We start from the raw sequence: 14,481 nt of genomic DNA on the forward strand, positions 1-14,481 counted from the left end.
ATCTTCGGTAACCTCCTTCGTTAGCTCCACTTTGGGCACCCTGCTTGGGGCACGGGCGGAGCTTACTGACATTACCGCTGCTATTCTCTCACAGCGGGACCCAACAGGGAGCAGCAGCGGTGACTTCAGTAAGCTCCACCCGTGCCCCAAGCAGGGTGCCCAAAGTGGAGCTAACAGAGGAGGTTACCGAAGATACCCGCCACGGAACAGGACAAAGTGAGTACTGTTGTCATCAGTGTCACCCGCACTGTCAGCACAGACAGGTTAGTGCAGGTGACACTGGTGACAGATTTCCTTTAAGAAAAAAAGAAAGAAAGAAAATAAGTAGCACTAAAGTATTTCCTTCATGCCAAAATGTTATCAGCTTTGAAGGGGTTATCTACGATAAAAACAAAAACAAAGCAGATTTCTTCCAAAAACAGCACCACCTCTGTCCTTAGGTTGCATGTGGTATTACAGCTCAGTTATGGCACACACAACCTTAGGACAGGTGTGGTGCTGTTTTTGGAAGAAATTAGCTCTGGTTTTCTTTTCCTGGATAACCCGTTAAAGGAGAAGCTATGCCTTTATAAAAGTTCAGATGGCAAAAAATGCTATGCAAAAAAATAAAAATAAAAACTGAGTAGTACGTTTTCAACCGACATCCAGCCACATGCATGGGGGAGCCTGTCATAGACTGATAAGCCACCTGTAAAGAGTGTTATCATACGGGTTCCCAATGACTGGACAAAGAATTAAAATGGCCTTTAAGAGCTTTCTCAACTCTTGGGTCGCCTACATTGTGACACCAGCTCTGGGACTAGGTCACTTACTTACTTAAATGTCAGGCAGTTGTTAATGATGGCTATCATATACTGGACATAGCATGCAGGAAGCTGCCGGTTCCTTAAGTGTTCTTCTTTATAGAGCTGCGCCTCCTCACTGTACCTTTAAATAGAGACACATAATTAACGTTAACACACAAAATCCCAACTACAATACTGGATTCAAAATTTAAAATGAAAACGCTACATTCTATACAATACAATATATAAGTACCACAAACTCCCAGTTAACATATTCTACTATATCATTACAGATTAAGAAAAATGGACAATTTGACACTGTTGCTGTACCCTTCAGACCATGCTAACTATTGAGAGTTTGAAAAAGACCTCTACAAAACGCATGTTCCTCGATTATATATATTCACAATACCTCATTTAAGTTCACAAAATCCACCTGACAAATAGAGCCCCATAGAACTCTCACAGCATTTAGAAAATCAGATACAATTTGCGAATAAACGAAAAATTTAAAACATTGTACAAGAAGAGATATTATTGCTTTCATACCTTTATGTCTGTAATTACTATTAGCCTTGCTGAATGTTTCTTTAGTGTTTTTTTTCCATTTGAAAAACTATTGTTTGTTCTTTTATTTTTACATGTACAGTGGGGCAAAAAAGTATTTAGTTAGCCACCGATTGTGCAAGTTCTCCCACTTAAAAAGATGAGAGAGTGCTGTAATTTTCATCATAGGTATACCTCAACTATGAGAGACTTAATGAAAAAAAATGAAAAAAAAAACATCACATTGTCTGATTTTAAAAAAATGTATTTGCAAATTATGGTGGAAAATAATTATTTGGTCACATACAAACAAGCAAGATTTCTGGCTCTCACAGACCTGTAACTTCTTCTTTAAGAGTCTCCTCTGTCCTCCACTTGTTACCTGTATTAATGGCACCTGTTTGAACTTGTTATCAGTATAAAAGACACCTGTCCACAACCTCAAACAGTCACACTACAAACTCCACTATGGCCAAGATCAAAGAGCTGTCGATTGACACCAGAAACAAAATTTTAGACCTGCACCAGGCTGGGAAGACTGAATCTGCAATAGGCAAGCAGCTTGGTGTGAAGAAATCAACTGTGGGAGCAATTATTAGAAAATGGAAGACATACAAGATCACTGATAATCTCCCTCGATCTGGGACTCCAAGCAAGATCTCACCGCATGGTGTCAAAATGATCACAAGAACGGTGAGCAAAATGCCCAGAACTACACGGGGGGACCTAGTGAATAATTTGCAGAGAGCTGGGACCAAAGTAACAAAGGCTACCATCAGTAACACACTATGCCGCCAGGGACTCAAATCATGCAGTGCCAGACGTGTCCCCCTGCTTAAGCCAGTACATGTCTGGGCCCAGCTGAAGTTTGCTAGCGAACATTTGGATGATCTAGAAGAGTATTAGGAGAATGTCATATGGTCAGATGAAATCAAAAGTAAAACTTTTTGTTAAAAACTCAACTCATTTTAGGAGGAGTAAGATTACTGAGTTGCATCCAAAGAACACCATACCTACTGTGAAGCATGGGGGTGAAAACATCATGCTTTGGGGCTGTTTTTCAGAAAAAGGACCGGGACAACTGATCCGTGTAAAGGAAAGAATGAATGGGGGCCATGTATCGTGAGATTTTGAGTGAAAACCTCCTTCCATCAGCAAGGGCATTGAAGATGAAACATGGCTGGGTCTTTCAGCATGACAATGATCCCAAACACACTACACGGGCAATGAAGGAGTGGCTTTATAAGAAGCATTTCAAGGTCCTGAAGTGGCCTAGCCAGTCTCCAAATCTCAACCCCATAGAAAAACCTTTGGAGGGAGTTGAAAGTCCGTGTTGCCCAGCGACAGCCCCAAAACATCACTGCTCTAGAGAAGATCTGCATGGAGGAATGTGCCAAAATACCAGCAACAAAGTGTAAAAACCTTGTGAAGACTTACAGAAAACATTTGACCTTTGTCATTGCCAACAAAGGGTATACAGTGATCCCTCAACTTACAATGGCCTCAACATACAACAGATTCAACATACAATGATCTTTTCTGGACCATTGTAACTTGAAACCAGACTCAACATACAATGCTACACACAGTCCAGATATGCAAAATGTGTCAATGGCTGGAAGAACCAACCAATCAGAATGGACATTCACTGGTAAATCCCCTGTATTCCTAAAGTGCATACACTGACTGGTACCTGGTAGCACCCCCTACAGTACAGGGAGGTATTACATGTTCTGTACTACTCTTTACCTGTGCCAGGGTTAGCGACTGTAGGTAAATGCGGTTCCATTTTGAATTTTTTAGGACATTGTGTGTACTGTACAGGACCCTGAAGAAGCTCCTGTCCTCTACATAGACAGTGATTTACAGCTCCCAGCAGATCTTTATTACTTTTATATTTATGGACTTGCTTTATCTATATTCGTTATCTACTTATTTTTCTTTAAGCCTCACTTTTTTCCTAATTTTGGATGACATTTTGGGGCTTTACCAAAAACCAATTACCAGGTTTCCATAGAGTTAAGGTTTCAACATACAATGGTCATCCTGGAACTAAATATTGTAACTTGAGGGATCACTGTATAACAAAGTATTGAGATTAACTTTTGTAGGTGGAAAAATACTTATTTTCCACCATAATTTGCAAATTAAATCTTTAAAAATCAGACAATGTTCTTTTATGGGTGTTTTTCTCATTATGTCTTCCATAGCTAAGTTATACCTATGATGGAAATTACAGGCCTCTCTCATCTTTTTAAGTGGGACAACTTGCACAATTGGTGGCTGACTAAATACTTTTTAAATATTTTTCATACATTACTTTTCCACAGATCAAGTGCTGTGATCAAGGAGCTTAAAATGTCCATCCAGCTTGTAACATGTCCCCTAGCCATAGGATAAAGGTTAAGTGCCTGATCGCAGGGGTTGGGGGATCTCCGAGACCCCCACTATCTTGAGAACAGGCCCAGACTCCGAGTGGCTACTTGAACATGCATGTCGCCACTCCATTCGTTGTGTACAGAGATGCCAAAGATAGCCGAGCAAGGTAATCAACCATATTCAGCAGCTCCATAAACATTAAACGGAAATGGGCCACATATGTGCGAGTTGCAGCTCCATTCAAAACAAAGGAGCCAGAGCCCCGCTCTTGAAACTGCAGTGAAGCCCCAGTAGTCAGACAACCCGTGTTCTGATGCTCATCCTCTATCCTTTGAATAGGGGATAAGTTCTGTTAACTCGGAATATCCCTTTAACAATAAAGTTAGTGTAGCTTTGGTACTTTTTGGGTAACTTCTACATGTTGTTACCTGTTAAGGAACGCATTCATTTGTTGCAGGCACAAGTGTAAAACCTTCTTCTTCAGCTCTTCACTAATCTGAGCTGCTACTTGTAAATTTTGCTCAAACATCTAAAAGGGATAAATAGAAATATTAATCATGGATAACAGAAGTCAGATATAACCAGCACCTTAGATTCCGTGGTAAGTGGTCAACTAAGTATCTTCCAGCCTCCTGGTTTTATTTACTCAGTGATTTATTCAAATTACATACAAATAAGCAATCGTGGACAAGGGCTATATAGTTGTGTATATGGAGGAAAGGACCAGACCAGTTATCAAGTAATGGAGAATAGTACGTCCTCCCTCACTCTGTTGAGGGAACGATAAAGTTAAAAGGGTTTCCAACCTTAAACAACAATTCTAGGCCTTCTTTTTCATGGAAAGTGTATTTTAGTTAGATGTATTCTTTGGTTACATTTTTTCTGTGGTGTTTTATCTCACAAAGTTGTGTGATTCAACAATATTGGACAAAACTCCCCAAAAACAGCAACAAAAATAAATGTAAGAAAGGCATCATTTCTTATTGCCCTCCAGTGAACATCTACAGCATTTTTGTCATTTATTTTATTTTTTTTGCTTTTGCAATAAACGAAAGGTTTTCCAGAAAAATACCACCCTGAAATAACAATTATGCCCATACTTGCCCTTTTAAATCCCCAGCTGGTTTGTGGGCCGGTGCCAGGCCTCTCCTCACATTGCTGCAGCGAAGTCGTGCCATACTGGTAAAACACAGCGATTCCAGCAGCCAATCATTGGGTACAGTGCAGGGAGTTGGAAATCCTATCGCCCAACGCCCGGGACAAGTAATTTTGGGCGCCGGGCAGGTGAGTTGTTCATAGATTTAGCCCTGTATCGGGCTAGCAGTGACAGACAGACTTCTCCCTTATTTTTCTTTAATGCCGGTGTGAGATGCAGGAGCAGATGCAAGTCTGCACCTCACACCGACGCTCAGAGTGTATGGAGGGGGCAGTGGCGGCCCCCAGCTGATTTCAGTAGCGGGGGGCCGCTGCTTAGAGCCCCCCAGCCGGTGTGAGGGGATCTCAGGAGCAAGGGCAGAACCCGAGGTCACACGTCTGCAGGAGATGATTAAACCACGCCCCCTCCTCCCCCCTCCCGGAGGATGGAGAGCGCAGCTCTGCATAATACAAGAAGACGGGGAGAATGAGGACGTACGCAGCTCCTCCCTCCATCACACACAGCCCCTCCCTTCCCCCGCTCTGTCTACACAGGACCTCATTTATCACGGGGAGGTTTCAAGTATTCACAGGGGGAAAATACAGAGAAGGGGGAGGGGAGAGGACGTGTGTGAGGAGACTGCACTGCACAGGATGGGGGGGGTTTCACCTCACACCGCCTCAGGTGAGGAGGCAGAGCATGCAGGCCGCGGGAAGGGTGGTTGTATATGTATGTAATGTATGATTAGGGGGGGGTGTATCATTGGCGGGTGTATGTATGATGTGTGCATATGTATGGTGTATGTGTCATGTGTATATATGAAGTGTATATGTGTATGGTGTCTGTGTATGTGTGATGAGTGTATGATGTGGGGTGTATCAGCGGCGGGTGTATGTATAATGTGTGCATATGTATGGTGTATGTGTCGTGTATATATGATGTGTGTATGGTGTATGTGTGATGTGTGTATGATGTGGGGTGTATCAGCAGCGGGTGTATGTATAATGTGTGCATATGTATGGTGTATGTGTGATGTGTATATATGATGTGTGTATGGTGTATGTGTGATGTGTGTATGTAATGTATGATATAGGGGGCAGCGGCAGGTGTATGTATGATGTGTGCATATGTATGGTGTGATGTGTGTATATATGATGTGTGTATGGTGTGTGTGTGTATGTAACGTATGATATAGGGGGCAGCGGTAGGTATAAGTATGATGTGTGCATATGTATGGTGTATATTTATGGTGTGAGTGTATGTGTATATATGATGTGTGTAAGGTGTATGTGTGATGTGTGTATGTAATGTATGATATAGGGGCAGCGGTAGGTGTATGTATAATGTGTGCATATGTATGGTGTATGTGTCGTGTATATATGATGTGTGTATGGTGTATGTGTGATGTGCGTATGATGTGGGGTGTATCAGCGGCGGGTGTATGTATAATGTGTGCATATGTATGGTGTATGTGTCGTGTATATATGAAGTGTATGGCGTCTGTGTATGTGTGATGTGTGTATGATGTGGGGTGTATCAGCGGCGGGTGTATGTATAATGTGTGCATATGTATGGTGTATGTGTCATGTGTATATATGATGTGTGTATGGTCTATGTGTGATGTGTGTATGTAATGTATGATATAGGGGGCAGCGGTAGGTGTATGTATGATGTGTGCATATGTATGGTGTATATTTATGGTGTGAGTGTATGTGTATATATGATGTGTGTATGTAATGTATGATGTGGGGGGGGGGAAGCAGCGGCGGGTATATGTATGGATATACTGTATAATATAGGGGACAGTGACCCGCTGTATGTATATGTGTATGTATGATATGTGTATGCATGTATGTTTTGTTCAGGGGCGGACTGACAAGTGCTGCCAGTTGTGCTATCTAATTTTATTTATTTTTAGTTGTTTCTGGCCACCTGCACTAAATTGCACCCCCAGAATCCCACCCCCTTCATACTCACCCACCGACCAAGAGCCCCACGGATGCACGCAAACACGCCCGAACCAAAACTACAACTCCCAGCATGTTGCACCATAACCTAAACTGTAGAACTATAAAAAGTGTAACATGCTGGGAGTTGTAGTTTTGGTTCGGGTCAGCTGCAGAGCCATAGGCTGCATAAGGACATGCTGGGTGTTGTAGTTACTAACTGTAATTCCCAGTATTCCTTGACACACACTATGGCTCTGCAGTTGATACGAACCAAAACTACAACTCCCAGCATGTTACACAATAACCTTAAATGTACTACTATACAGTGCAAAATGCTGCAACACCCACACAACCGTATGCTGTATCAGGGCATGCTGGGTGTTGTAGTTACTAACTGCAATTCCCTGTATTCCTTGACACAGACTATGGCTCTGCAGTTGATACGAACCAAAACTACAACTCCCAGCATGTTACACAATAACCTTAGCTATACTACTATACACTGCAACACCCACACAACCATAGGCTGCATCAGGGCATGCTGGGTGTTGTAGTTACTAACTGCAATTCCCTGTATTCCTTGACACAGACTATGGCTCTGCAGCTGATACGAACCAAAACTACAACTCCCAGCATGTTACAAAATAACCTTAACTATACTACTATACACTGCAACACCCACACAACCATAGGCTGCATCAGGGCATGCTGGGTGTTGTAGTTACTAACTGCAATTCCCTGTATTCCTTGACACAGACTATGGCTCTGCAGCTGATACAAACCAAAACTACAACTCCCAGCATGTTACACAATAACCTTAACTATACTACTATACAGTGTAACATGCTGCAACACCCACAGAACCATAGGCTGTATCAGGGCATGCTGGGAGTTGTAGTTATCTAGTAACTAAATGCAACTTCCAGCATTTTCTGACACATAGTTAGAGTAAATAAAATGCACCACACAAACTGGAGAAGCAGAACGCCCCCCCCCCCCCCCCCCCAGTAACACAGCGTTGTTCAGTGGTTTCCAATCAAGACTCCATATATAAGTCCATATGAAGACTGAAAAAGTGATTAAAATATTTTAAGAAGTGCGTATATATGTGAATAAGCCCCTTTCCTAATAAAAGTCCCGATAAAAACTACAGATCACGTCACACAAGATTACCCTCATCCCTGTATATGGAAAAATTGGAGTTATAGGGGTCAGATGGGGGGGGGCTTGCCTCGGGTGTAAAAGAAGCTACAGCTCTCCCGCCGCTAATATCCTGGCATGCTGTGATCACCATGGCCGCCTATTAAACCATTAGATCACCGCTGTCTAAGTTGACAGCAGTGTCTAAAGGATCTTATATCAATCCCTGGTGGTCTAGTGGGGTGGATCAGACTATTTTGGTTGAAATTACTTTATCTACCAGGACAAGTGGATTTTCTTGAGGAACAAGTAGATTGTGTTCAGCTTTAGTCCCTTGGACAAGTAGTTTTTTTTTTTTTATTTCCACACCCCTGACAGTGGTTAAAGGGGTACTCTGGTGGAAAACTTTTTATTATTTGAATCAACTGGTGCCAGAAAGTTAAACAGATTTGTAAATTACTTCTATTAAAAAAATCTTAATCCTTCCAGTACATATTAGCTGCTGAATACTACAGAGGAAATTCTTTTCTTTTTGGAACACAGAGCTCTCTGCTGATATCATGGGCACAGTGCTCTCTGCTGAAATCTCTGTCCATTTTAAGAACTGTCCAGAATAGAAGAAAATCTCCATAGCAAACATATGCTGCTCTGGACAGTTCCTAAAATGGACAGAGATGTCAGCAGAGAGCACTGTGCTCGTGATGTCGGCAGAGAGCACTGTGTTCCAAAAACAGCTAATAAGTACTTGAATGATTAAGATTTTTTAATAGAAGTAATTTACAAATCTGATTAACTTTCTGGCACCAGTTGATAAAAAAATAAAAAAAATAGGTTTTCCCCCAGAGTACCACTTTAAACACCATACACAATGAAATCACCACGACATGCAGCCAGTATGCTGCTGACAGGTAAAGTCAGCTACAACACTTTTACACTTGTGAAAATTAAGGATACCTTTATATAAAAGTAATTAATTTTTTTAACCCCTTGCTGCAGAATGCCGGGTATACCCGGCGCTGCGGCACGGGAGGGTTATGAAGCGAGCTCAGGAGCTCAGCTCACATTATACCTGCACGGTCCCAGCTGCTTTCAGCAGCCAGGACCCATGGCTAAAGTCGGACATCGCCGTTCCGGCAAATGTCCGGCATTAACTCTTTAGACGCAGTGATCAAAGTTGATCGCCGCGTCTAAAACTGAAAGTAAAAGCCTCCCGGCAGCTCAGTCGGGCTGATCGGGACATGGCAATAAAATCGCGATGTCCCATCAGCTAGGACTCAGCAGAAGGGTGCCTTATCTGCCTCCTGCGCGTCCGAATGGCGATTGATTGCTGCAAGCCTGAAAGCCGATAACATTGATCAATGCAAAGCTATGGCTTTGCAGCGATCTGTGTAAAAGATCAGTATGTGCAGTGTTATAGCCCCATATGGGAGCTATAACACTGCAAAAAAAATAAAAAAATTAAAAAGTTAATAAAGATCATTTAACTCCTTCCCTAATAAAAGTTTGAATCACCCCCCTTTTCCCATAAAAAAAAAAAAACTGTGTAAATAAAAACAAACAAACATATGTGGTATCCCTGCGTGCGTAAATGTCCGAACTATAAAAATATATTGTTATTTAAACTGCACGGTCAATGGCGTATTTTTGGTAACTTTTTATAACAAACATTTTTTTTTTAAAGTGATCAAAAAGTCTGATCAAAACAAAAATGGTACCGCTAAAAACTTCAGATCAGATAAAAAAAATTAGCCCTCACACCGCCCAGTACATGGAACAATAAATAATTTATAGGGGTCAGAATAGGACAATTTTAAACGTATACATTTTCCAGGATGTAGTTATGATTTTTTTTCGAAGAAATAAAAAAATCAAACCTATATAAGTAGGATATCATTTTAATCGTATGGACCTACAGAATAATGATAAGGTGTCATTTTTACTAAAAAATTTACTGCGTAGAAACGGAAGCCCCCAAAAGTTAAAAAATTTGTTTTTTTCTACCATTTTGTCGCACAATGATTTTTTTTTTCCGTTTCGCCGTAGATTTTTGGGTAAAATGACTGATTTCATTACAAAGTAGAACTGGTGGTGCAAAAAATAAGCCCTCATATGGATTTTTAGGTGCAAAATTGAAAGGGTTATGATTTTTAAAAGATAAGGCGGAAAAAATGAAAATGCAAAAACGCTTTGTCCTTAAGGGGTTAAAGGGGTTATCCAGGAATAGAAAATCAGAGCTAATTTCTATCTAAAACCACTCCCCGTTTGTCTCCAGGTTGGGTGTGGTTCTACGGCTCAGTTCCATTGAAGTGAATGGAGCCAAGTTGTAAAACCCCACCCAACCTGGGGACAGACGTGAAGCTGTTTTTGAAAGAAATTAGCTGTGTTTTTCTATTCCTGGATAACCCCTTTAACATATGTACATTCAGGAGCCTAGAGCCTAAATAAGGAAAGCCGACATATTCCACCCTCCAGAAAATCTTGTGGCCAAAGCTAGTGACAAAAATAACACTTAAGAAGTCTTCCAAATAGTAGAGTCCATAACTATGCCCACCTTTCACAATTACCAGACTTGTTCTATTCATAGCGGCGGCCATAAAATAACTACAATCACATAGCAAGCACAAGAATACTCCCTGTTCAGGCTTCTGATGCTATTAAACTAATGATAATCAGGTGATAGGTGGGATTATACAGTCGTGGGCTGGGGGGCATGTGATCATGGTACCCTAATCTATTTAATGATAATTCAATCTCCTTTTTGGGGGTTGGTCCTCTTTAAGTGACAACATGCAGCTATTATCAGTTACCTGGAACACAATAGCTGGCAGCGTGGTCTGGTAGTAGCCATCTTGATCCGCTTCAGGCTCTGTATTTTTATCCCAGTCCTTTTTATCTGTCTCTAAGGCTTTTCTCAACCACGCAATGATATTTGACTAAAAAAAATGTAAGTAAAAGTAATAGATTTTTTATTGACTTAACATCTGTCATTTATATAGATCATGATAATAAAAGATATTTGTTATTATGATAACAGTGGCAGAATAAACTATTTTACGATGACACATAAAAATCTGACCAGAATGTATACTAAAGACTAGTACTTTGTTATACATTGCTCCTGTCAGAGTGTGGGGGGGAAAAAAAATAAAATAATCAAAAATGTATTGAGGGGTACTCCGCTGCTCAGCATACAACGCCCCCTCCCATAGACTTGCATTGAGGGGGTGGGGCTTTGTTCGGAACAATTTGTTACAAACGCTGAGCAGCGGAGTACCCCTTTAAGGCCGTATGTGTATGTATGCTTTAAAAGGACCTGGATTTATGTTTCGTAGAGTCTCTGAATCTGCTGTCCTTGCACATATTCAATCACTTAGAAACAATGGGGGGGATTTTTCAATGCTTTTACTAGAAAACTAGTGTAAAAAAATGTGCAAATTTTTGCACAACTCTCTCAATTTTAGCGCAATACTGTGTTAAAGTTGCAAAATATTGCGCAAATAAGCAACTGCTCAAAAAGATGCAAGAATTTTTCCCCAAAAGCTACACTATTGAGATCTTCACTCCAACATGTTTAAGAAATTCTGGATTGGTTTTGTTGGAAAATAATCTTACTTGTAGAGTTGCCATGTATTTATGAAGAAGCTGGTCCACAATGTCTTGGGAAAGAAGTGGCTTCATTGTCTTTACGTCTACTTCTGGGATCAGGTCTACATTGCCCATCATTTCAGAACTAGAACAGAGAAAAGGAAAACCTTTACACATTAGGCAAGAATAGAAATATTAGTAAAAATTATAACCAAGCCTCCAAATACAGGTTTGACTGAAGTTAGGGTATGTTCACGCACTGCAGATGTGGATTTTCCAAAATAATAATAGCGCATTCAAAATCCATAGCAAATCCACAAAGTGTGAAAGTAGCCTTAAAGGGGTACTCCGCCCCTAGACATCTTATCCCCTATCCAAAGGATAGGGGATAAGATGTCTTATCGCAGGTGTCTTGCCGCTGGGGACCCCCGCGATCTCCCTGCTGCACCCAGCGTTCATTAAGAGCATCGGGTGCAGTGCCAGAGGTTTGTGACGTCACGGCCACGCCCCCTCAATGCAAGTCTATGCAATAGACTTGCATTGAGAGGGCATGACTGTTACGTCTTAAGCAGGGCGTGCCCATTACATCACAGGCCTCTGCCCATCGTCAGTCATACGTCATGCAGCGAAGTTCGCTCCATGCACCAGATATCTGGGTGCCGCAGCCGAGATCGCAGAAGTTCCCAGTGGCGGGACCCCCGCGTTCACACATCTTATTCCCTATCCTTTGGATTGAAGGTAAGATGTCTAGGGGCGGAGTACCCTTTTAAAAGGGGTTTTCAAAACGAACAGTATTTATCACATATCCAGAGAATAGTCTATTATATGATCACATGAGGTTTAATCACAGGGAAGAGACCACCACTTCAATTACCTCATTTTGTCTATAGAACTAACAGTGATAGACGAGGCTGTACTCGGCTATCTCCATCAATCCATTAATGATTAGTGAAGACCCGGTGGTCCAATCCACTAGTTTTTTTTTCTTTTTTTTTTAACTTAACCACTTAAGGACACAGGGCGTACCCATACGTCCCCGTTCCCAAGTCCTTAAGGACTCAGGGTGTACAGGTACGCCCTGCGTTTCTCCGGTCCCCGCTAATCGCCAGGCGGGGACCGGACCGGGATGCTTGCTGAAATCATTCAACAGGCTTCCTGGCACACTGCTGAGGGGGGTCCTGAGGACATCCCTATCGGAGATTGGTGCAATAAATACAAACCAGCGGACTGCGGCGATTCCGGGTAATTCGCATCACACATGACCCGGAAAAGGAAAGTGACCAGGGGTGTAATATACACCACCAATCACTCTCTGTACTGTACTGGGAGGTGGCAGTGTTGCCACCCCCCAGGACAGTTGTGATTGGGCAGTCGTAGCACATTTAGCTGTGTGACCCTGGCCCTACAGGGTCGCTGCTTTCTGCCGCAGCAGACTTTTTTTTTTTTTTTTTTGCTAATCGTGTGGCCGGTCCCTCTTCCATATAAATGAGCTGCACGCCACCGTTATCTAAAGCTGTTGATAAGTCCCGTACTACTGATCAGCGTTTTTTTTTTGTGGTGCAGGCACTTTTTCGGGGATTAAAGCGTCTAAGGCCGCAAACCTCCTCTGCTCCTGACCCTGTGCCCCATGCTAGTATAAGTCCCCCAGCCAAGTTTACTGGTGCCTCATACCTGTCAACTTGTCTGGACCCAGCCAGCGGACCACGAGCCTGTGATTCTTGAGTTTGTTGGCGATGAAGGTTCAATGAAATGGACTATTTTAGTTTTCTTTTTTTTTGTTTAGTGACGACTTTGTCAATTTGATGGTTTAGCAGACGAACCTGTACGCCCAACAGTTCGTCGCTGCAAACATGGGCTCATTTTTAGCTAGATCCAATGGATGGTACGCCGTCAATGCAGCAAAAATGAGGACCTTTTGGAGTCTCATGCTGCATATGGGCCTAGTTAAAAACCCAGTGTCAGGCAGTACTGGAGCGGGAACGTCCTCTACCAGACCCCGCTCTACAGTATGGCCATGACATTATGCTGATAATGCGGCATGTCCCTCCTCCCCCAAGTGATCCCGCGTATGACCGCCTGTATAAAATCAGGCCGGTCATAAACCACTTCAGGGCCAAATTTGGGGAGGCTGTGTCCCTGGAAGGGAGGTCTCTATTGATGAGTCTCATCAGCTTTAAGGGGAGACTCAGCTTCCGGCAATACATCCCAACCAAGCGGGCGCGGTATGGCGTGAAGATGTATAAACTTTGCGAGAGTACCTCATGGTACACTTGCAAGTTTATGGTGTATGAGAGACGAGATTCCCATATTAAACCCCCAGAATGACCCCCCACTCTTGGTGTTAGCGGGAAAATCGGGGCCTTTTTCACCCATTGCTAGATAAGGGATACCAACTTTACGTGGATAACTTTTACACTAGTATCCCTCTGTTCACATCCTTTGCCGCCAAATCCACTGTCGCTTGGAGTCAAAGAGTCCTTTCGCCCCATCCCCGACATGCTCCTATCCCCCGGGTGAGTCCCGTGCCTTTTCCCATGAAAACCTGTTGCTGGTCAGGTATAAGGACAAGAGGGATGTCCTTATGCTGACCACAATTCATGGGAACGGCAGCACCCGTGTCCCTGTGCGAGGTACCGCGGGACCGGTCCTCAACCCCGATTGTATTCTGGACTACAATCGGTATAATGGGGGAGTTGATCTCTCTGATCAAGTGCTCAAGCCATATGATGCCATGCGGAAAACACGGACATGGTACAAAAAAAGTTGCGGTCTACATGGTACAGGTTGCCATGTACAACTTTTTTGTACTGTCCAAGTACGCTAGCAACACATGGATATTCCTGCAGTTCCAAGTGGAAGTTCTAAAGGCCCTAATCTTTGATGACCACCAAAGACCGGGTCAGAGCACTTCTGGAACTTCGGTTCCCCGGATTGTCCCCAGCCAAAATGTTCCAGGTGAAGT

The 14,481-nt window shown here is 42.6% G+C and overlaps 1 protein-coding gene across 2 annotated transcripts in view; it reads right to left on the reverse strand.

Moving 5' to 3' along the window:
• Positions 1 to 14,481, reverse strand: part of EXOC3 (exocyst complex component 3) — a 50,280-nt gene that overhangs the window by 10,262 nt on the left and 25,537 nt on the right. For both annotated transcript variants that reach the window (XM_056520847.1, XM_056520848.1), the window contains exons 5-8: positions 11,547 to 11,664; positions 10,742 to 10,867; positions 4,139 to 4,239; positions 817 to 927 (exon numbers count right to left, since the gene is read on the reverse strand). In XM_056520847.1, the coding sequence (XP_056376822.1) occupies positions 817 to 927; positions 4,139 to 4,239; positions 10,742 to 10,867; positions 11,547 to 11,664 (456 nt within the window). The remainder of the gene's footprint in view (positions 1 to 816; positions 928 to 4,138; positions 4,240 to 10,741; positions 10,868 to 11,546; positions 11,665 to 14,481) is intronic.

Source organism: Hyla sarda, chromosome 5, assembly GCF_029499605.1.
Source record: "Hyla sarda isolate aHylSar1 chromosome 5, aHylSar1.hap1, whole genome shotgun sequence".
NCBI classification, from domain to species: Eukaryota; Metazoa; Chordata; class Amphibia; order Anura; family Hylidae; genus Hyla; species Hyla sarda.